The sequence below is a fragment of the Phascolarctos cinereus genome, unplaced genomic scaffold (genome assembly GCF_003287225.1).
Source record: "Phascolarctos cinereus isolate Bilbo 61053 unplaced genomic scaffold, phaCin_HiC Scaffold_8;HRSCAF=390, whole genome shotgun sequence".
Taxonomy (NCBI): domain Eukaryota; kingdom Metazoa; phylum Chordata; class Mammalia; order Diprotodontia; family Phascolarctidae; genus Phascolarctos; species Phascolarctos cinereus.
Genome location: NW_027556291.1, coordinates 50,372,992 through 50,397,936, shown reverse-complemented (window position 1 = coordinate 50,397,936; position 24,945 = coordinate 50,372,992). Strand labels below are relative to the sequence as shown.

The 24,945-nt window shown below is 43.1% G+C and overlaps 1 protein-coding gene across 2 annotated transcripts in view; it reads right to left on the bottom strand.

Moving 5' to 3' along the window:
• Positions 1-24,945, bottom strand: part of TENM1 (teneurin transmembrane protein 1) — a 649,974-nt gene that overhangs the window by 22,874 nt on the left and 602,155 nt on the right. For both annotated transcript variants that reach the window (XM_020976349.2, XM_020976350.2), the window contains 4 exons: positions 11,503-11,869; positions 8,301-8,811; positions 1,484-1,656; positions 114-349 (listed from right to left, as the gene is read on the bottom strand). In XM_020976349.2, coding sequence (XP_020832008.1) covers positions 114-349; positions 1,484-1,656; positions 8,301-8,811; positions 11,503-11,869 — 1,287 coding nt within the window. The remainder of the gene's footprint in view (positions 1-113; positions 350-1,483; positions 1,657-8,300; positions 8,812-11,502; positions 11,870-24,945) is intronic.

Here is a 24,945-nt window from a genome sequence, read left to right as displayed (position 1 = left end):
ATGTCAAATATGGTACCAGATTTACAGCAGTGTTCTTTAGATCTTTGTTGACCTAATGAATGCTTTCTGCAGCCTTGGCAAAGAATCCTCCATGATTTCTATGGTTGACTTACCCTTAGCCGCCTTTCAAACGCTGACATGTTGCCTTTGCTTTGCTCCTTCCGCTGCCGCCACTCAATAACGTTAGAATTGTGCTCTCCTGGCAGGGAAATGTTACACTTGCCCAAGGTGGGGTTGACTGCCCCAGCGAGAATATGTGGCTCAGTGTTGAGACTGATCTCCATGCCGCTTGCAAAAGTGACCCGGAGGGACCCATCTGGGCTCACTCGATAGGTGCTCTGGGTATTGTCTGTTGACAGAACAAAAGTTTTCCCCCAGGGGGAGGGGGAAAGAACATAATGGGCTGAGTTCTCCTTTGGGCTCTTTAGCTATTCAGATAGGTAAACACTCGTTCTGTCCATTTTTGAGTCTCGATTTTCTTGGATAAAAAAGTCTAGTCTAAACCTTCACGCTGACTTCTTTCCATGCTTCATTTTAAGAGAATTTCCTCTGGCTTGTTAGATGGCCTGCTTTGTTTGATATATTAAACTGAGCTTCCACATGGCCCATGGAAAGCTCAGGTCCTCCAGCAGCACTTCTCTTGCCTCTTCCAACTCTCAAAGAAGATTTCTACCCAAGCCTCTCTCTGATCTTCCCCAGTAGAGCTGTGATGCCCTGGAATGATTTACTGCCTTCCCAGTGCACACAGTTTTGTACCAAGCCCCAGAAACGAACCACATCCTCAATCCCATTTTCCCCCAGGACTGTCTTGGATAAGCGGGAAAGGAAGGCCACTCCCACAATTTTCTCTCTCATTCTAACCATGAGAGATTTCATTTCATTTAGAAATATGATAATTAGATCTAGGATTCAAAGAGAACTCGTAAATCAGTGAGTCACAGAATCAAAGAGTTTTGGAGTTAGAAGAGACTCGGAGGCTGTTAGCCAGCCTCTACTTGAAGACTTCAAAATGAGGGGAACCCACTGCCTCCCAGGACAGCCCCTTCCACTTTGGGATAGCTGTAATTGTTAAGAAGTGCTTTCCTGATATCAAATAGAACATGCAGTGTCTGCACATTCACAGTGTAGGATGCAGTAGAAAGGGCACTGATCCAGGAGAAAGGAGTTCAGTCTGAATCTGACTCTGCCAGCAGTGTCGTGACTCAGCCTTGGTCACAAAGGCATCAAGTGGCAGAGGTAGGATTCAAATGCATGTCCTTTGAAGACAAGTTCAGCTCTTTCCCACTGTACCATATGAACCCGCCTAAGCTGATAGCTTTCCCTTGAGCTCAAGCATACCAGTTATATTGCTTTGGGCAACCAATGTGTACCAAGATTGGTGGAAGGTTGAGGGGCAGCTTTGAAGCCAGGCTCCGCATAATAATAACAGTGCACATTTATATGATGCCTTAAAGTTTGCAAAGTTAAGCTGAATTTGTCTTACCATGTTTTAAAATATATATGGTACTGGTAGCTGTAAAGTTGGTGGCTGTGATGACATTTTCTCGGTTGGAAGTGTCCAGCTCCACTTTGGTCAGTTTTTCCAGGTCACTGTGGAAGTTGCTGACCTCTCCAGTAGGAAAGGTGGCATTGGTCAGATGGCCCTCAATGTCATACCTGGGGGATTCAACCAAATCAATTGTAAGACATCTTGGCATAAGAAGCTTCTGTACAGCTAAGACAATGTGACTTTGAGTGCTACCAAGCATTATTAACGTTGTGCTATGAGAATGATCAGTTACCCTAAGGAAGCTTGAAACTTTTAAGTCAAGTCAACAAGTATTTATTAAGTTCCTGCAATGTGCCAAGCACTGTGCTAAGAGCAGGGGATACAAAGTAAGACAAGGAGCTCACATTGTAAGTACCTTAAACTGGCTTTTTTTTTTTAAAGGGAAGAGAAAACAAATGGTAATGAATTATAGGTAGAAACCGATTTAGAAATCCCGCTGTTGTGGGGAAGAGATGAGTCAGCAAATTCTGCAAAATATAACCCGCTCGTCTGTGATGCTGAATATAGACCACGAGAGGGTGCTGTATATCAAGGAGAAAAAGTACACCTGCTGAGAACCACGAGAAGACCAAAGTTTACTTTGCCTTGAGAAAGGAAAAAAGGATTTTTGCTGCTTTTTCAGTTGCCATATTTGGAATGAATAAATCCTCCTATTAGGATGAACAAGCATAGAGAAAAATGGAAACGTGTTCATTAAAATGTTCTCGAATCGCCTGAGCTCAGCATCACTCTCTGATCTTTCAAATATTTTAGAGCTCAGTTCAGTGTGTTCATTGGATAACAGCTACAGAGCCAAGAGATACCAGAAATTCAGACTAGCTAGTCTGCTTAAAACAATCGGCATCATGGACAAGCTCCCTGTCCTCCAAATCAAAAAGCACTCTCTGGAAGGCTTGGGATGGGGATTTGTGGTTATAAATACTTCATTCAAACAATGGCATTCACTGGAAAAATGATCACTGTTGCCTTACAAACTGAAAATGACTCAGTATTTAAGTACTCATCTTTGTCTTTAAAATATCAAGCAATTAGATTTTTTCTGCCCCGAGCAAGCAGGCTAAAGCTGGGCAGAAGTGGCAAGACTTAGGCTTGCTCTCCCCTCTGCCTTGATGCAAAATGTCTAAGTAATAGTAATTTAGCTGCTATCCAATTGTCCCTGGACAACGTTTCAGGCTGTAGGATGGAGCGGCACTCAAGTTGGGTGGACAGGGAATAAGAGGCTGGATCATCACAATTCAGTTTTTTAAAAAACGTAATCAGTCAAAACAATCCTTTAGGTCCTATGGTTGTGTCTGGACAAAGGGCAGACCATTTGCTTACATGCCAGGGTAGTAGCCCCTCTCCAAATTGGTCGCCCTCTCTCTGATCCATTCTCCATGTATCTGCCAAATTGATATGCCTAAAGCCCAGGTCTGAGACCATGTTACTTTCCTCCTCTTGCTCCCTATTGAGTCTAGGATCAAAAGCAAACTCCTCTGGCAATAGAGGTTCATGACAGTCTGGCACCAGCCCCCTTGTCCAGACTGATTAAACATTAAACACCCATCCCCTTCCCCCAAACTGGCCTCATACATAATGTTCTATCTCCTACCTCTGTGCCCTTGCGAACGCTGTTCCCCATCTCTGCCTCTTCAAAGTACTTGTCCCCTTCAAATGATGCCTCCCCCAAGCTGCTAGTGCTTGGCTCTCAATTACTTTGCATCTCATCTGTATTTATACTGTTTTAAATGACAATGTGTGTGTGTGTGTGTGTGTGTGTGTGTGTGTGTGTGTGTGTGCATGTGTGCATGCTGTTTACCTCCAGTACAGGGATTCTTAACCTGTGGGCCATAAACTTAATTTAAAAAATATTTTGATAACTATTTCAACATACCTGATTTCCTACATAATCTTTTATGTATTATTCTGAGAAGGGTCCATAGGTTTCATGAAGAATGCCAAAGGGGTCCATGAAGGGAAGAAGCATTTATGAAGCACCTACTATGTGCCACACACTGTACTGGACACTTTACAAGGATTATCTCATTTGATGTTCACAACAACCCTAGGAGAGGTAGATACTATTTTTATCCCCACTTTACAGTTGAGGAAACTGAGGCAAATAGAGATTCAGTGACTTAAAAGTTACCCAGCTAGGAAGTGTCAGAGTTGAACACTAGGCCCAGCACTCTATTCAATATACCACCCTAGCTGACTCAACCCTGTAGTGTTTATGTAAACATATATATATATATACATATATATATATCTGTGTATATTTATGTATATATACATACATACCTATATTTAGTGCCAAGACACACAAAAGGTTAAGAATCTCTGTTGTAGTAGAATCTAGAGATCCCTGAGGGTGGGGACTGTTCTGTCAGTGTCATCATGCCCCACTACCTGTTAACTGATGGACCTTTAACCCTCTTTGCCGGACTTAAGTAACGTTAAGATTCTTGGGGACAGCCAGTATTCTCGTTCTCTGGAGAACAGAGCTCTCTGGATATAGAATTTTACCTTGGAATATATTTCCTGGGGATGGGTGTGGGCTAGCCCAGCACTAAACCCAAATTTAGCTCCTTGGTTGCATCTTTGTCAGTTCTGTCAAGGAAAACCCAAGGGTTTCCATTTCCCCAAAGGGCTTCACCTGGCTGTGTTTCCCCTCACTTAAGATGGCAGAGAAGCTTTGGGTGATGAGCAGAGCCAGCCTTCCTGGGTCTGGCTTTCCACATAGCTGTTTTGTCTCTCCAGCTTATCAGAATCAGCTCTCTTAGTTAGCTTTCTTTCTCTTGCCAGCGTCGAAGGAGACTGACCTCTGGTGATGAGACATACATTTATATTAGTCATCATCACTCCTCCAAGAAAGTTGGCCAAAACCAGTTTGGACTATGGCTTGTACTTGACTTCTCAGCCTGTTTGCCCTTTTCTTCCCCCCTGGCAGCCAGTCCTTCTGTTGTTACTGAGCACACAGAGTGTGCAGGAAGCAGTGGCATCACAACAATGCTGCTTGTGTGCAGCCTGAGAGGTTGCAGTGAAAAGAGCCCTGGGGTTGGAGATAGAGGACTCAGTTTCCTTCTCTGTAAAATGAGGTTGGGTTAAATGATCATTAAAGTCCCTTCCAGCCTCTACATCTATGATTTTAAATTCAAATGGCAATTCTAACTACCACAGCATGAAGCTGTGAGAGCAAGGGAGAGAAACTCCAATGACCCAGGAGGATTTTTCCTGCACATGTTCATAAACTGACTATTGTTCTTCATCTGTGACTGTCAGATTGCTAAGTATTTTCCCCAAGACGACAGACAGGTTCTCTACTTGTGTTTCCTTGCTAGTTCAAAGCAGTGCATTTTAAAGGGGAAGCCAGTCATCACTCAAAAAGACTCCACAACTGCTTGGGGGAAATGGTTGATGGGACCTGGAGTGACTTTCTTGTCTTATTTCTCCATTTGTTTCAGTGAGAATGCCAGGTGCCCATGCCCATGCCCAAGGCTCCTACTTTGCTGTTTGGGTAAGAGATGTATCTTGACAGCATCATTATTGGAATTTTTACATTGGAATGTTACATTTGCCCTTTTTTAAGTTCCCCCAGACAAAGCATGCACATCAGATGTAAGCAACTTAATTGGAAAGCTCCTCATATATACTCTCTTTCTCTCTCATTTGCCCAGCTCTGGTTCCAAATAATCCAAACATAACTCTCTCCTATGGGGTCATTCCTGAAGCATGAGTGAAAAAGGCCACTCCATACATGCATAATTCCAACATTGGGGGAAAAACTATTTAAAGAAGATAAAAAAAAAACATTTTCTGCAGTCAACATTGAGCTTTTCTCTGTATGTCACTGTGTAATTCATGCAAATGTGGAGGTTAGAGTTCAGGAGCAAGGTCCCTGAAATTGATCATGGTTTTTGTGGCAAAGATCACGCCTCCACAAAAACACATCTGAGGTCACAAATACTCATTTCCTTTGTCTACCCAACAAAGTTCAGGTGCGGTAACTGTTGGGGGAACTAACCAATTCATCATTTACTAAGTGCCACTGTGCACCTCACCCTGGAGTCACTCTTGGTCATGAATCTTAGAGCCCAACAATCTCTGATCAGTCAATGTTTTGGGTGACACAAAAGACAAGAGAGAGATGCATGGTGGGCCCAAACAAGCTGTAGCTATTTGCAGTGATGGCCTATGATTACAAGGTACCATAAAGGATGGCATATACTTGTATATATGTACAGACTGTACATATGTACAAATTATATATGTATTGACAGATATATAATAATTATTGAAGACATGTATGATTAGAAAAACAGTGGACCAGGCATGTGGGGAGAGTGATGGCTAACAGAGTAAGAAGGAAATTTTAACAAGGCCTACAGGAAGGCCTCTGCCATGTTGGGTGGATATTCTATGGGTGATCTATGAGAGAACATGGACAAGAATGACATAGGAGAAGTTGTGGGTGGGTTGTAATCTCTACTGATGGACTGAATCAGCGAGGTCACAGAGCCACTGGGGTAGTAAAACATCTCTTTTTTTCCTCAGGGAGAACCTGAGCCAGAGCTAGAGAAGTTGCTGAAAAATAGCCCCTTCCCCCTAGGTTTTTTAAAATAACTAATTGGAAAATGAGAGGGGAAAGAGGACAGGAAATTGACAGTCAATTCCTGTCAACATTCCTACACCATCAATATACTTGCCAACCTGGCAAGCATCTGGCTCAGAAAGAACTGAGGGCACTCCTCACTCTACTTTCCTGACCAGCCGGCCTCATGTCTTTGAATTTAAGATTCAGAGCATTTCCAGCCCAAATTCCACCTCTCTCATTTATGATGGAGACCTTTCAAAATGGCCTGACTTCTCATCCTCCCAGTCAGGAAGGTAGGGATCCTGTTTGTGCTCCTAGAACTGCCACAGAGGACTTTTCCACTTAGAATTGTCAACAAAAATTAGGCAGCAGCTGTAATTCTGATGACTGAGGGCCATGGAAATGGGTGCTCCAGAGGAGATCAAGTCAATGTAATCCCTAGGGGAGGGTCCAGAGTGTGGTTCTCTCTAAGGGTGAGAGGGGCTGGGTTCCTCTGAGTGGTGTACCAGGGGCCACATAGCCAATGTCCTGACCTTAGGCTCAGGCCTTTGTTCTCACCTCCAGACAAGGAGGCATTAAATAAGCAAAGGCACTCTGGCTCCTGAAAAGAAAAGGACCTGTCTGCTTGTGTAAGATGTTGTGTCCCTTCCTAATCTGATCTCCTCTGAAGTTATATTAGCTAAGACAGAGCCAGACTCCTAGGCTCAAGCAGGACCTTCTCACACTGCATCCATTCATTCCTAACAATTGGAACAACCTGTAGCTTTCCAAGGATATTGGCCATATCTGGGACCAATGCTTAAGGTGGTTTTTCCTCTGATACCCTGTTTGCTTCTGGGTTGCTCCTTCAGGTTACCTGCTCATATTAGTAGCGGGCCTAACTTAAAAAGAAAGCAATGCTGTTAACACACACACACACACACACACACACACACACACACACACACTCACCATATCACGCTACAGACACTTCCCACCACCAACATACCATCTATGGCACAGCAAAATCCCAGCTGTCATCATACCCCAAGGTACATGCAGAGTCATAATCTGTGTGCACTATGGAGAGGTGGACAAGTCAGCGGTAACTGGCTTAGCTCCTTCACCACAGCTACTCTTCTATCCTGACAAAGGCCTTTTAATCAGGCCATTTTCCTCTGAAGCTCCATTTCTAGGTATGTGAATCAACAATCAGTTGGCCCTACAAAACTTTGTCTACTTCCATGGCACTGGCAAGTTCTCTCTGCTGCTAGTGTGAAAAATCTAGCCTTCTAGCTATTGCTTGGTTACCCCTTTTGAAATCCCAGACACTTTTTGTCTCATGTGGGAAGCACAGGGCCTGGGAGTCAGGAGACCTTTGCCATAAACTGGCCTTGTGACCTTCATTAAGTCACTTCCTTTTCCCTGTACCTCTGTTTCTCCATCTGTAAAAAAAGGGGTCAGACTGAGGGGCCACCTCTCCTTTCTAGCTCAAACATTCTCTGATTGCCTCCAACACTAGTTTCTATCCCTAAAATCTCTACACTCTGATGATCACTGTACTGATAAGGCTTTTACCCTTATCAATCCAGTTACATAATAGGTTTTCTGGAAATATTTGATGACTTTTTATTGACCACTTTCTAATACTTGGTGATTTGTTAGGACTTTGAACGGAATGCATTCTCTGACTGGTAGACTGGAGGCCAGGGTGGCCTAAACTTGCACAAGGATGTCTTTGAGAAGCTCATTTTGGGGGTGGAAGGCATTAGATGGGGGTGGACAGAATCTGTTTTGAGACTTTTCTCCTGTCTTCTGCATACCCTGCAATCTTATACTTGCTTCACACGGATCATGTTTTGGCATCTTTTTTTTCCTCCCTTATAGGACTGGGCACACAGTAGATGCTTAATAAAGGCTTGATTAATTGAATGATTTCCAACTGTTATCTAGTTTTGCCATAGACGTTTGTCTTGTCTCCCCTGGTAGTGTTCAGGGGCATCAGCTAGGCATCTAGGAGGGTTTGACTTTGCTGACTAGGACAATGAAAGGAAAGGGCTGAATTTTGGGTTGGTGCAAACACTCTGACTTTCTTGGCTGTAGTTTCTAGGAGAAAAATTACATAAAATTCCCAGCAATTGCCAAGTCTATTTTCCATTTTAGAGCAGTTTCAAAATGAGGCCTACCAGAAGAACTTACTCATAAACAGTTGTCCATCCATTTTCATTACTTTTGGTTGCCAGAAGGCCGGTGTTTCCTGGATAGGTCATCAAGGCTAAGTTATAACCTTGGGCTGATACTCTTTTTAGGACACCATTGCTGCTTATTGTTAGCCAGTACATCTGACCCCCAGGCACCATTAGCCACAGAGGTATCCCACCAGCATCCCGTCGAATGTGGACAGAGTTCCCGTTGCTGCTAATAATTGCTCCTAAATCTCCATCGCCATTGTAGGTGAAATTGTACACATAGTCCCTGGTGATCAGGTTTAGTGTGTACAGGTGAGTCCCATTGACAGTGAACTGATAGAGTTCTTGGTCAGCTGGGGAGGCAATCTCATAAAGGTTCATGTCACTCAGGTGAGCTTTGTTCTTGCTTATAGCCCGGATGCGGATATTCCCCAGGTCAGCCACATAGAGAGTGCCATCAGGGGAAACTGCTAATGAAGACGGGGCTTTGAGTTTGGCATCTTTGGCATAGCCACCATCACCTGAGGAAACAATTCATTATTTTAATGGTTGATCTTAGAAGCATTTAACCTATCACACCAGGAGGTGGGGCACTGACTTCATCATTTGGTACCAAGGAGCTTGTTTCTTTAAATAAGATTGAGCAAGCCAATTCTCTCTCTCCCCACCCCCAGTTTTCAACCCATTATCTAAAAGAGTGTAATTTTTGAATTGGTACCTCTGAAGATTAATAAGAAGATGCAATTATCTCAGTTACACCAGTTTTCCCAAGTCCCCAGTCTTGCTGATCATATTTTGAGAGATGAGAACAGATAATAATGATGGCCGCATGAAATGTGACTCTGAAAAAATGAGGCTGAATTGTGTATGTGGATAGAGGACCATAACCCCAGAGTGGGAAGGGACCTTGGAAGTCATCTAGTCTAACTAACCCTCATAGTTACATTCCATCTTACTTGGTTTTCCAGGGCCACGTGAAGTTGGCCAAGGCTTTCAATGCAAGAATCAGCCATAAGATCAAACTCGATCATGGAAAAAAATGACACTGACTTTATAGTTAATAAACTAACAAAATGGGCATAACCCCCTACCCAGTAAAGGGGAAGGGGGATGGAAATGTTGATTAAAAAAATCACAATGTCAAGGTAGCAAATAGAACTTCCTTTGGCCCAAGAGGAGTCAGAAGTTAAGAGGAACATAGAATCTAGGTGGCACTGCAGTGGATGGTGTCTGTCCTGGAGTCAGGAGGACCTGAGGTCAAATCTAACCTCAGACACTTACTAGCTGTGTGACCCTGGGCAAGTGACTTATCCCCATTGGCCTCAGTTTCCTCATCTGTCAAATGAGCTGGAAGAGGAAATGGCAAACCACTCCAATATCTCTGCCAAGAAAACCCCAAATGGAGTCATAGAGAGTCAGACACGACTGAAAAAGTGACTGAACAACATCTATGTCCTCCCCACTACTCCAGTAGAATGTGAGTTTCATGACAGCAGGGACTATTTGTTTCTTTTCTTTCTTTTCTTGCTTTTTGGTCTTTGCATTCTTAGTATTTAGCACAGTGCCAGGCACCAAGTAAGTGCTTAACAGTTACTGAACTGGAAATTGAAAATGAATGTTCCGGCTTGGATGAATATTTGAACAAGGCTGCACAGTGTATGGATGATGCGTGGGCCCTGCTCTTAGTAGACAAGAGGTGCTGATATGGTCACCATGTTCTCTGGTTTTGCTTTAACTGTTTTTCTTTATGACAAAGGAGGCTTCTATGGGTAGAGTCAGTGAGTGGTGGTGGGTGACATCTTGGGAAAGGTCTGTGAAATAAAAAAAGGTGTCAAACTTTAAAAAGGATGCATAGGCCTCAAGAAATTCATAGGAACAAAGGTTTAGAGCATAAATGACTCCCTCTAGTCTGATCTGAGAAAACTGAGGCCTAGAGAAATTCAAGAACTTGTCCAAAGTCACAGAGTCAGAATTTGAATCCAGATCCCTTGAAACAACAAAAGTTGTTTTATTTGCTTTGGGGAGGAAAGTTCCCTGAACTGGGGAAATCCCAGGTCTACACACACACACACACACACACACACACACACACACACACACACACACACACACACACACAAAATGATATTCTTGACAACTGGTGCCAAATTCTTATTGGTCACAGGAGAAGCAATGACATTTTGGACTAAAGCAGCATGATGTCCAGTAGCACCAGCCCTGAGGTCTGAAGGCCTGAGTTAGAGGCTCATTTCCAACTCTTATTAACTGGGTTTGTGAGCTGGTGTAGTGTGCCAAGGATACTGATGGGAAGGATGCAGAGATGAACTAAGCAGTGCCCTGGAGAACAGTGGACAACAGGGAAGAACAGCAGAGCTTAGCACCAAGAAGTGAAAGCATATGAAAGGCAGGGAAGGGGACAGGGGATGCCACAAAACTGCCAGCAGGCATAGGATGTAAGTGATTTTGGGGGGGTCCTAAGATAAAGTGAAGGCAAGGGCCCCAAAGAGCTTTGTTTCCTTGAGTGAGCACATATAGCTTTAGGACTGACTGTCTATTGAGGGGCATACTTTCTTGGCTTCTAGGCGAGGTGAGTGCCGAAAGAAGGGGAGGACCTCTGGTAACTGGGACACTTCCTGACATGAATCACATTTGTATGGCCTGTTGAACTTTCCAAATCCACAGCCACACCAATTATAGTCTCTTGAAATACTGTGATATGGGTAAGTGGTGTTATTCCTAATTTGAGAGATGATGTTCAAGCACAAGAGTCTGAGTGACTGACCCAAGGTCATCCAGTGAACTAGATGTGGAGCTGGAAAAGGCACCGTTATTTCCCAATTCCAAACCCAGGGCTCATTGATGCTCTCCAGTGTTCTCCTTCCCGAGTGAGGGTTCTTAACCTAGGGCCCACGGATCTCCAAGTGGACAAGGGGATAGATTTCAAGGTGGGGTCTGTGACTCTGTATGGGAAAAAATTACATCTTTCTTTTGACTAACTTCTAATTGAAATGTACCATTTCCTTCTAATATTTCAAAATTTAATTCTGAGAAGTGGTTCAGAAGCTTTATCAGACTGCCAAAGGGGTCTAAGACACAAAAAAGGTTAGGAACCCCTGTTCTAGATGTTTGTAGCCATATGGTAGCTATAATTCCTGCAGAAAACAGCTAAGGGTGGTAATCTGTGTTCCAGCAAAATGACAATAAGTTTGTACCTGAAAAACAGTCACAGTTGGGATCAATTTTGCAGTCACAGTCCGTGGGGGCTCCAGCAACAAGAGAGATTTCACCATTGGTCGTGACCTGTTGGATGCGGTTCACCTTCCTCTCATCTGTTTCAGCGATGTAGAGGATTCCACTGTGGGAGACGCTGATGGCCCTGGAAGATTCCAGAGTTGAATGGATTGCCACCTTGCTGACTAAGAAATGATCTATCCCTGGTACTTGACAGTGGATGGGCCGCCCTGCAACAATCCGGACTCGTCTAGTCTCAGAAATTTGCAAGACAATGTTGTTATCCAAGATGTACAGTGAGTTGTCCATGGGATTGACTGCAAGATCTGTTGGCCACTCCAATCGCACCTGCAAACAAAATAGGGTGCAAACTAGATTAAGGTCACTTGCCAAGTGCTGGCAAATCCAAGGTCAGTTTTAATGGGGAAGAAAGCCTTTTCATTGGTGTGTTTGGTTGTTTTTCAGAACACAGAGTAAGAATAATAGCTAACATTTATGCAGCACTTACTACATGCCAGGCACTGTGCTAAGCACTTTACAACTCTTATTTGATCCTCACCGTTACCTTGGGAGGTAGGTACTATTATTATCATCCCCATTTTACAGTTGAGGAAACTGAGGCAAGGAGAAGTTAAGTGATTCTGTCAGCATCATACAGCTAGTAGGTGTCTGAGGCTGCATTTGAACTCAGGTCTTCCTGACTCTCTCTCCACTGCACGAAGCTACCAGATCATTGTCTTCTTTGGCCTGTCCACTCTACTCCTCGCTCCCTCTGTTGCTGGCTGTACGCTAAGTTATGGACAGTTCATTGTGGGCACTATGATCATGAGCATCGTCCCCTAGGAAATTAAACTGCTGGGCGAGGGGAAGAAAGAGGAGGAAAGGGATTTATCTCACTGCAAAATTCCTATTTTGATCACTGGAGCTGCTAACATGAAAACAAAAATGGGGGACTCTCGGCTCCTATTCCGCCCACTCAGAAAGCCTGGGGCAGAGCCCAGCTGGCCAGCCAGAGTGGCCACGCTATTTTGACATTCTCTTCTCTCCTCTCTCAAGGCTGCCCTTGTGATAAAGGCTTGGACTTGGAAGATAAGCTGTTCAATTCTCCACCTTGCCCCACTTGATTTAAGCCAGTAATATTAGTGTCATATTTATTGGATTGAATATCGCCTCAAAAAGACACCAGCCAGGGCTGCTTGTTTTCTTTGCCATCATGTAAGTTACCCAGAGACTAAAATGGCCTCTGTGCTTCCGAGAATCCTAAACAGACGGTGCAGGTTGCTTTCAATTCCCGTTTGCCTTGGCTCAGTGGCTGGGTCTCTCAGACTGCTCAGGCAAAACACGTACGGCTGATTTGTGGACTGGCCACTGACTTTCCGAACGTCAGATCTTTACACATTTCCTAAGAAGTGCTTTCCTTCTCTCTCTGCCCCCCCCTCACTTTTCTCCCTTACTCCCCCCCTTTCCTTTCCTTTTTCTCCTATATTAAATACACCTTTTCCAAGTCGAGTTTTTGAAGAAGTCTTCCTCAAAATGGGAAACTCTATTTGTTTCTAAGACATTTATATAATATATAGTCTAGTATATAAAAACCAAATCATTTGAGCTTGTTCTAGCAGTAAGAATTTACATGTGTCAGCTGGAGAGAGATCACAGAATTGTAAGCTATTCAGGCCCATCATGGGTGGAGTGCAAAGAGATTCCCTTGGGCTCAGCTAGCCACTAGCTCTTGGTCTGTGTGGCATTAAACTGTAGTTTTCTGGAGTGGGATGGTGGGAGATGGGGGAATAAATAGGGGGTGGAAACTCTCAGAAACTCTGTTTAGTGAACTGATACTGGGGGAATTTGTCCGAATGTGTGATGGTTGTCCCATCCTGTCACAATAAATTAATTTTAAAAATAAATTACCATTAAAGGTCATTGGTTTATCCACAAGCTACTGGAACTTTTCTTTCCCTTCCCCACCCTGACAAACTTACTTTTCCTGAGAACTAACCCTGGGCAGAGAAAAATGAACTGTTGGGATGTCAGACCCTGACAGCACTAACTCTTCCTGATTCTTCCACATGCTTCCTACACTAATTGAAAACTTGTCTAGAAGGGATATGACTTTCAGACCAAACAGGCCCACAGGTGGCTTAAGAACCCTGTTAATTTAGAATTTGAATCAAATAAAGCATCAGGATCCTATGGGGGGAAATTCAAATGCAAATTAAATATCCAGATGTATAGCCTGGATTTAACTACTTAATCCAGAAAAGTACTCAGAGAAATGGCTAATTTTGGTACTAAGTACACTGGATATGTCTGTCCAGGTAAAGCTCTCCTGGGGCATGCCTGAACATACCCCCTTGCAGATGGATATGAGGTATCATATGCATTCTCTATGGCAATTGTCACACTTGTAACATCTTGAAAAGAGAAAGAAATGGCCAAATGAATGATTCAATGACCATTAAGACACCTAGAATCAAAGCTTTGGATTTAAATCTTGGAGGTGCGCTAGTAAATATTTAACAAACGGCTCTCCAATATGAGGAGGGCTCTCTTTAGCTCTCTTTGTGGGGTATTTCTGCACCCTGGCTCCTCCTCAGCTTTACTGGGCTTCTCTCCTTTCTTCTCCATCCCAATACACAGTTCAGATAGAGAGAGGAATTACCCAAATCCTTCACCTCCTCTCTTCTCCCACTCAGGGGCCAGTGGGAAAGGGTTCAGTTTCCTGCGCCTCTGGGGGCTATTTCTAAGACCATCCCCCTTCGCCTCTGCCCTTGGCCACTGAAGGGATCAGATTCCCAGAATGGGTCTGTTAATCAGTGAAGTCAGCTCACTTGTACTTGGCAGGGAAGTCTGGAAAAGACAATCCAAAGAGGGGCCCCTACGGAACTGTGAAGTAGGGCTCATCCTGGGAGCTTTCTTATTCCCACCCAAAGGATTGAATCAGGGGAGGGGCTGTGGGGGGAACAGACTGTTTCAATGTTCACCAACTTGTTGCTTCTGAAGGACAATTATAAAAAAGGCCCTCTTTTTATTGCAACACACACACACACACACATACACATATACATATACACACACGTATATGATGCACTTTTAAGTGTAAATTGCACTAACATTTTCTCCATCACTTTCTTAAGTCTAGAGACAATCAACAAAACATAAATCAAGCCCTGACTTGTAGACTTTGCTGATTTCTGAAAAGTAAATGCTCCCACTGAAAATTTAACAAGCAGCTTTCCCAAGCTCTAGCACATTCATGCATTTAGGTCTCCACAGAAAAGTTAAAGGGCTGTCAGTTCCTGTGCCAACACCCCAGATAACAACCCAACGAATATCGGATAGACCTTATTTAGCCCAACTCAAAATGCAAAGCACAAAAGACTCAATGGAATCCATAAATAATGAAGACAACTTTTCTTCCCTCTCTGGCAGTATTCTACTTCACCAGGGGAACTATATAGTTCTCCAGAGTAGATTACAAATGAAAAAGAATAAAACCTTCTAAAGAAGTCCTCCCCAGTTCTGGCAGGTTTTCTAAACTGGAAAAACTTCTAGTGTAGGCCTAGTGATGCTTATTGGGAGATGAAATCTGGAGAGGCTCATAAACACAAGGCTGGCTACCAGGTGAGGAATTTTTGTGGTCACAGCAACACATAAGGAGAGGTAGCATGGCACTGTGGAAAGGGCACTGGACTTGGACTCCAATGACCTGGGTTGAAATGTCACTTCTGCTATAGACTATTTGTATGATCTTGGGGAAGCTACTATAAACATCTATGAGCTCAGACTCCCCATCTGCAAAATGAGATGGCTGGACTGCATGGCCTCTGAGATGCCATCCAGCTGTAGAGCCTTTGAAGACTATTAAAGGTGTAGAAGGGGGGCAGCTAGGTGGCACAGTGGATACAGCACTGGCCCTGAAGTCAGGAGGACCTGAGTTCAAATCTGGCCTCACACCAAACATTTGACACTTACTAGCTGTGTGACCCTGGGCAAGTCACTTAATCCCAATTGCCTAAAAATAAAAAAAATTTAAAAAAGGTATAGAAGGTTTGTGATCTGCATTGGAAAAGGGACTGTCCACAATGCTGAAGTCAAGGGTACTTGACTAGAAGATTTTCTTCTAACTTCTTTGTCTACAGATATCACTGGATTCCTTGACTACATTCTGGAAATTACATTCCACCTATATTTGGTAACTACGTCCATGGCTGACATGAGTCCATTACGCAAGTTTCTCTCTGGTGTTTGCAATAAGGCTCTTGGCCTGCCAGCAATCCTCCATGTGGTGTCACCGCTCATTTCTTTTGTTATCCCCATCACATCAATCCTACAGGAATGCAAAGCTCTGCTCCCTGGCTGACTTCCTCCATTTGGGGAAATTTTCTATGGATCAGTCTCAAAAGTTCATGCAAATCATCCATCACTATAGTTCTTAATCTTAGAATTCTGCCTCACCAGGTGTTTCCAAAAAGACTCCCCCTCCCCGTCCTGAACATGAGACTCCTAATCTCTGTCCATCCCTATACTTTGAGCCCTTTGGTTCATTTAAAAAATGACTCTGTTTGATTTTGATCTTTGAGGTCTCTTCAGGATGACTTTCCAGGGAGTGTGTGATTATCTCTTATACAGTGCACCAGCCCCGGGGAAGATACAGTGACTGATGGGGCTGAGCTTTCCTTGCTAGGTGCTCTGCCGATTCTACATTCTAGTTTTTCATGGCTCCAGATTGTTAGCGTCACTTTTTGTCAGTTTTCAAATGGCCTTCACATTACTTGACACCGATATTGCCTGAGCTTCTTCAGATTTATAAAAGGAAAATAATAAAGCCTTCCAGAGAAAGTATCTTTCCTGCAACTGGAAAGTCTGATGACACCTCTTAGGAAGCAATGGTGTCTCTTTGCCTTGTTTTTAATAGGTGAAAATTACTGGGGATTAAAACCCATGGAAGACAATTCCAGAATAAAAGATTTTCAGAGATGGAAGGGATCTCAGTGGCCATACCTGAAAAAGAATCCCCACTACATCATACCCGAGAAGCAGTCATTCAGCTTGCGCTTGAAGACTTTCATTGACAGGGAGCTAGCTACTTTTGTATGGTGCTGATAGGTAGGAAGTTTGGCCCTGATTTTAAGCCTAAATCTGTCTCCTTGCAATTCCTCCCCATTGGGCTGAATTCTGCTCTTAGGGGCCCAGCAGAAGAGGTCGGCTTTGGCCCTTTAACTTGATATGACAGATACCCAAGATAAATAGAGATAGTAAGAGAGCACCACGTTGTCCCTGATGAATTAAAATCAACAGGCCCAAATTAACTATATACTTATGTACTGAAAGAACCTGTGGATGTGACTACTGAGCCACCATCAGCAATCTCTGAAAAACTCTTGAAAACAAGAGAGGTACACAGGGCTGGAGAAAAGAAAATGTCCTTACTTTAAAAAAAAAAAAAGAAAGAGAACAAGAATCTGCAAAGTATAATCTGGTGATCTTGAATTACATTACTGGGGAAATTCTTAACAAATCATTAAAGAGATGATTAACAAACATCTAGAAAGGTGTTGACTACAAAAATGCAGCATAACAATAAGCCATGCCAGACTAACTTTATTTCATTTTGTGACGGAGTTATTAAATTAGGAGATCAGGAGAATGGTGTAGATATAGTTTACCTAGATTTTAGCAAAGCATCTGGCAATATCTCTTATACTATTGTTGTGCAAAAGATGGAAATGTGTGGATTAGACGATAATACAATTAGAAGTATTTGAAACTAATTGAATGACTTGGTTCAAAGAGGAGTCCTTCATGGCTCATGGTCAATCAATCTATCAAGCATTTAAGTATTGAGTGACTTGTCTGTGCTAGGCACTGGGGATACAAATACAAAAATGAAACAACCCTCAAGGAGCTAACATTTTAATAAGGAAGATAACAAGGACATAAATAAGTATACACATGTGAAGCAGTCTTTTGAGATGGAGCCCGGCTGCGTGGATTTTTGGATTTCCCAAAAAGGGGACAGAGTTGTTTACTTCCCATCCTAGAGACTTAAGGACTTTTGTGGGTACTTATTGGCAACACCCACATTCCAAAGGTGGGAGCCAGGGGAAGGAGAACTTTTCTCTCCCTTGTCTTCACCCTCAACCTCACATTCAGATGGATTACTTAATGTCATACATAATATAGACAAAATGAATACAAAATAGTTTTGAGAAAGAATGTTCTACCAACTTGGGAATCAGGAAAGGTTTGATGTAGAAGGTGGCATTTGAACTTAGACTTGAAGGAAATGAGAGATTACAAGAGGCAGGGATGAGGAGAGAGTGACTTTCAAACATGGGGACCGCCAGTATAAAAGCATAGAGATCAGAGGTGGAGGATCACACGTCTGGAAGAGCAAGTAATAAGCATGGCTGGATGGCAAAGTGGGAGGAGGGGAGTGATGTCTAAGACTAGAAAGAGTAGGAAGGGGACAGGTTCTGATGAGATTTAAATGTCAGAGGAGTCCCTATCTGCAGAGGGTCTACAGTGGAGTGCTCTAGGGATCTATCTGTGCTATTTGCTACTTTTTTTTGTATGAATGACTTGGATAAAGGCAGAGGTAATATCACATTTTCAGATGATACAAAACAGAGTAATAGTTAATACACTGAAGGATTAATTCAGTTCTCAAAAGATCTTGGCAGCATTGGGCTGACTCTAAAGGACAACATTCAGTAGGGACAAATGTATACTGTCTTTTAGTTGGATTCAAAAAATCACCCTTACCAGTACAGGATGGGGGAGACATAGTCAGTTACTCTCAAGTCATTTGCTTCTCTGCATCAGTGGAGGGAACTACTATTCACTTCTACCTAGAATCTATTCCTTTCTATCTAGGGACTTAGAATCTCTTCTACAAACTCCTTAACAAGTCAATTAATCAACCAACAAGCATTTATTAAGCACTTAATATGTGCCAAGCTGTACCGTGCTATGTGCTAGAGATAAAAGAAAAAAAAGGCAATCCGTCCATGCTCAAAGAGCTTATAGGATGATGGGAGAAATACATACACATATAAGTTAATACAAAAGAACTGCAGAGCAAATACGAGGCAATTTTCTTTTTGGTGGGGGTGGGAGAGCACCAGCAGCTGGAGAAATAAGGAAAAGCCTTCTGTAGGAGGTGGCCAGACATTTTAAGAGGAAGGAGTCACAACGGAGTGAGTGCATTCTACATAGGTGGGACAGCCCATGTAAAGACATGGTGAGCCTGGGTGACTGAAAGGATGGTGCAACTCTTGGTAGCAAAGTGGGGAACGGGGGATTTTGGGGGAGAGACAATTTCTGCTTTGGCCATGTTGAATTTGAGATGTCTATGAGACATCTGCTAGGAAACATGCAACCAACAGGTATTTCTGTGAGACTGAAGCATAGGAGAGAGGTTAGGGCTGGATACATAGATGTGAGAGTCATTTACAGAGATAACTAAACCCATGAGAGTCGATGAGGTCGCTGACAGAGTGTGGAGAGAAAAGAAAATGGGGCCCAGGGCAAAATCCACAATTAGAAGGCAGGAAATTAATGGTGATAGAGTGAGGAGTGGCAAAGATTCCTCCAGCCTTTGCTTGAAGGTCAGTGAAAGGGAACTTCCTCAGGCAGCCCACTGAAGTTTTGAACAGCTCAGAAACCCTCCAGAAACAATATGGACAGAAGGGGTACCTAAAAGTTATTTCTGACCCAAATGAGTCTGTGTAGCCATATCCCGGTGTCATTTAAGTCCAGTGAGGGAAGAGTGATAGTTTCCATTTCCACTGATCATTCTGGACCCAAGATGAAAATGACTGGCCATAATGATGACAGGCAGCCCTGTTCCACAGCATCAATGTCTTTCTAACTGATTAAGACCAAATATGCCTAGAATCTGAAGTGCTTTCATCCCAGAATTGCCTTGACTTAGATGACTAAAAAAATCTTCCTTTCCTTTGAAGGCCACAAGAAATGACTGATGCTGTGACTGTTTCCACACACGCCCTCTGATCCATCAACACAGCCAAACTCTAGATGAATCTGCCGCCTAATTGCTGTGATCTCATGTTAATAACAGGCATAACTGCTTCAATTTTCTCTTGTCCTTTTCTTGTGTCTCCCCTTCTGAAGTTTTGGTTTTTGAAATGGCATTTCTCTATACACTGAATGTGTAACTGCTTCCAGTTTTCAATTTCTGGAGCAAGTCATCTATCAGCAGGAGATGAAAACTACAACATGTCCTTCAGACTCCCCAGCTAATTGGTTTCTAGACATGATTGGTATTGTAGGAAGAATGTATTTTATGTGATACTACTTGCTGACCTGACGTCTGTGTCTCTCTGGTCTGAGGTTTTTCATATGTGCTGAAGAACTAACTCCACTCCCTCAACGGTTCCCAGGAGGGACTTTAAAGTAATTTCCCCCTTCCAACATCTTCTTTAATTTTAAGTAAATTAAGCTAAGTTCCTACTGTGTGTCTAGCACTAGGCTAGGCTAGGTGACACAGGAATGGATACAGATTCAGGTCTATGCTAGGTCGGTGCTAGTCAAGATTCTCTGGCAGAAGGCAGGGCTTTACCTTTCCTCTTCTATCAATACTGCCTCTCTCTTCTGTACTCCTGTCCCATTGTGTTTTTCCCACTTGTTACGTATTGCCCCATGGCAGTACTTCTGCATGTACTTGCCTTACTTTTCCTCCTAGTCTGTGAACTTTTAAAAGGCAGATGCCACATCTTAATCATCCTGCAACTTTTCCAAATGCTTTGTATATGGCAGATGCTCAATGTAGGCTTCTTGAAGAAATGAGGGGATAAATAAAAGACATGGTCTGTAGCCATGTGCAACTCCACATTTTCTTGGGGAGCCAGGAGACAAGTACATCAAGAGCAGGGCTGCAGTCGGAACTTGTTTTAAAGAATATTTTGATAACCATATATCGATTTAAATGGTTTCATTTGGAGCCTTGTACGTTGATAAATTTTTTTTTTTTGATAAATGTTATTCTGAGAAGGGGTCTACAGGTTTTTGCCAAGGGGGTTCATAACACAAAAACGGTTGAGAATCCTTCAAGGAGAAAATAATCCAAGGGAGTATGTGAGCATGTTTGACCCTGAGGGAATTCAGAGTAAAGAAGAGATCACTGGGAACTCCATGAAGGAGAAGGAAGGTATTTTTTTCCTTCTTGTGAGTGAGCACCAGAAACCATTCTTTGCCTAGTTCCCTCCTGTTGATAAGTTGCAGAAAACTGCCTGTTGAAAGTTGGTAATATTCTATTACTAGCTCAACAAGCTTCTAATTCTAATACCAGGCTTCTAATTCCCTTTGGCCCTCAAAGCAATTTAGAAGCCCAAAGTATCCGTGCATTATTTTTCTGAAACAGTTTTCTGTCATTGATCATCTGCTCATTTCAGTAACTATCTCTAACCTTTTTTTTTTCCTACGGTAATATTTCGGGAAGAAACTATTACAAAATTTCACCATGGAGATAAGATATAAATGGCCAGCCCTCCATGGGAAGAAAAGCTTGTGATTGCTTTGCTCAAAAGTTCATTTCAGGTTAATTCCTCATTCTGTAAACTGTCTCTCTCTCTTTCACGTGGTAATGTTCCCAACAGATAACCTAATGAATACCAGAGAGACTTCCCTCCTTAGATTTTCACAAAGCCTCAAACGGACTTCTGGTTTTGTATCCACCCTTCCCACAGCACACACTTAGCAGGGCGACACAACTCCAGAGGGTGGCTACCTAGACATTCAATGGGCACAAAGGGTCAGTTAAGAAATACTTATGTGGGCACCCAGCTAATGGTGGCACACTAAGCATTCCCCAATTTACTACCATACACATTTTAAAGTGTTCCAGTTGAGGCCCCATGGGAGTTCTCTATAGCACAAAGTCCCCTAGACTTCATGTCCCCCCCCCCCGCCCCGCCCCGCTAATCTTTTCCATAATCTAATCACTATTCAACAACAAAGAAAACACTGCTTCGTGGCATGAGCTGAAACACAAGAGCAGAAGAGATGGAATACTGGATAATCGGGCAGAAGTCTGACAAAGGCTTCAACAGTGAGGCTGAAATGTTTTCGACCTTGGTCTCAGCTAGTTCACTTGTAAATTCACAATTGAAATATCAATTCACTGGGCATCTGGGTGCTAGGTCAGTGAGGACCTGAAATGTGCTCACTCCCAGTTCTACTATATTTGGACTTTCTATAGAGTTGCTTAGGATTTGATTTTGGGAAGGAATTTAATCGAGGGTTCCCTGATTGACTAGAGTGGCCACAATGATGTCAGAAAGCTCTTTGGAGGTATTATCACTCTCAAGTTACTTTTCATCTGGATGGTTTTTGAGGTTGCCAACATAAGAAGCCCTACCATAACATGTCCCCTGATGCCTCTAATTTCTAATCTGGAGCAACCATGGGGTTGCTTCAGGTTGGCACTTCTATGTTCCGATTGTTCGGATGGTTGTTTTCACTACTGAGCATTAGGAACAGACTGGACCATGGTCAAGCCAGCACTCTGCCTCCTAGATCTGTGACAATGAATATCCTTTAGGTCTTACTGACTTGCAGTGATATAACCAAGAAAATACCAATGCTTGCACAGGCAGGTAGAAGATGACATTGCTGTTGTTCAATCATTCCTGACTCTTAGTGACCCTGCTTGGGGTTTTCCTGGCAAAGATCCTGGAGTGGTTTGCCATTTCCTTCTCCAGCTCATTTTACAGATGAGGAAACTGAGGCAAACAGGGTTACATGACTTGCTCGGGGTCACACAGCTAGGAAGTGTCGAAGGTTGGATTTGAACTGACTCCAGGCCCAGTGCTCTATCCACTGCGCCACCTAGTTGCTAGGTACTTGCTCCTGATTACAAAGTAATACTTCGCTAAGTAAGATGGAGATCATGGTTTAATCATCCTTTCCTGCAAGAGTCAATAGTTGCTTTTCATTTCTCTGTACTGCTGCTGTCTTTTGATGTTACTCAGGCCAGTCAGCTTTTTAGGCATTGGCAGGTCTTCTACAGAATCTCTAAAATAGTGAATAGAGCTCCAGTAGACTGACACCTAAAGATCTCCAGACTCATGCTCTCTCAGGTAGACAGCTGGCCTTTCTGGGCATAACAAATCTTGGCTCTATGGTTCTCAAACAAACATTCACTCCAGAGGTAGAGATTAAGGTTGATGCTCTTCCTCCACCCAGTGGGGTGTGTGTGTGTGTGTGTACACTGTACTTTCTGCATAAGAAGATGATACTACCAATCCAGTCAGGCCACGCACTCAAGTGTTGCTTTACCAATAGATGGTGCTTGCTGCTAAAGGTCTAAAAATCTTTTCCTTGTGACCAAGAGCAGCATTCATTTCCTGGAGTGCTGACCAGACCTAGAGGCACAGCCTGGAAGTGTGTGACTGAATGAAGCTGACTGGATCTGAAGGGGATTGAGCACCTGATCTTGGCCTTCTTAGTACCAATCTCTAACAAACCAAGCTGACCAAGCCAGAGACAACAGTATCTCAGAGTACAGGTTCATGAGAGGTTTTGCTGCCTGTCCAGTGCAAGGTGCAAAAGACTGAGCCATTCAAAAGTCTGGGGGCTTTGCTAGAAGCTTTGCATTTGTGACTCTGCCTGAACTTTAAAGATATTTTTTTTTTCTCCAGCATTTCATCTTTTTGATGAGAGCCAAAACACAACTGCCTTTTGTGTAGAAAGAAGACAAGGCAGAAAGGATTGTATTTATGTCACAGAATTACACAATGTTAAAGTTGGAAGGCAACTTGGTAGGAATCGAGACTGACCCATACCTGCACAATCCCCCACTACAGCATAACATGTTACAGTGGGCATACAGGCCCTACTCAAGACCTCCAGGGAGAGAGAGCAGCCATCACCTTTAGAGGTAACTCATTTCAAGCCCAAAGCAGCCTTCTGGCAACTTTGACCCACTGCTCCTGGTTTTTCCATCTGGGGCCAAGGAGAACAAAGCTAATCTCTCTTCCATAGTGAAAGCCTTTCATACTGAGCCCCCTCTTATTTTCATGTCTACTTCCTTTACCTAATCCTCACATGACACGAACTTAAGGTTCAATACTCCAGATATCGTCTAACTAAGAGAGTACTAAGGGACTCTCACCTCCTTGTTCCTGGAAGGTATGTCTTGCTTACTATAGCCCATAAACACATTAGCTACCTCATACTGAGCTTAGTGTTCTCTCTGGGGAAGTAGAATACTGTAGTAGATTGGGAGTTGGAGGATCTGGGTTCAAATTCTGCTTCTATGTGACATTTAGTACCTGTGGGACCTTGAGGCAAGTCAGTGAACCTCTATGGGTCCCAGTTTCCACATCCATAAAAACGAAGGCACTTCATGAGCCGGCCTCTAAAAGCCCCTTTCAGCTGAAACCTAAGAGCTTCTGGGCTCTGATGCGGGCAGAGGACAGAGGGATTATCACTTCCCTAGGTCTAGTCACTTTGCTTCTCTGGAGTTGGATCAGATAACCTTTGCCAGATGGACGCCAGTTCCACTCACTTTGAAGGATCTAGTGGAAGACTAAAAATGAAAATATTTCAACCCCCTTTCCCTTCCTGCCTTCTCCCTACCTAGCTACCAGACATACCATAATTTACATAATGCTTTTGGAAGAAAGGAAGGATTTGGAACACCTTAATGGTAGTAAACCAGTTGTTCAATGATTTTGATTATCTTTAGACCTGTTTTTGGCAAGCAAAACGCTCTCCTTACTGACTGTGTGTTAGGACCACAATCTATTTTCTTCAGCTCCTGTAAGATCAGCACATCTATTTACAAATGTTCAACCCACTGCACTTGCTTCTGCTCTCTGGGGCTGAAGAGATCAAATCTAATCCCATCTCCAAAAGACAGCCAGATTCTTATGTGCTTGAAAACAGTTTCTCTCCTCCTCTAAGCACTTCCACGTATGCATACTTACTAAGCAGTCTACTGAATCCTCTGGAGAACTGACCTTTCCTTTAGTGATCTCCTACATTCATGGAGGGTCCTTTTTTGAAGGGATGCAAAATTCCTATGTAGGGATGGGGAATGAGAACTTTAAAAAAAACTTTTCCTTTTCCTGGATGATCCCTTTATTCAAGCAAGCTTGTTATCACTCAGATTTCCTTGATTCCAGAGAAATTCAGAAATTTGTCCCTACAGAGAATTTCAATTAATATAGCCTTCACTCATAAGATCCAATTCTTATCTCCATCTGTGGGCATGTGGATGAGTGATGGGAATAAACAAAGAAAGGCAAAGAGCCCACATCAGCTGTATCACTCATGCGTGATAAAGGACAGGAAAACTTCCTTGGGATAAGAGAAAGACACTCACCAGACATCTAAGAAAGGAAGATTTCCTCAACTACCATCCCCACCCTAGCCATCCCCTACCCTTTGCCCCACAA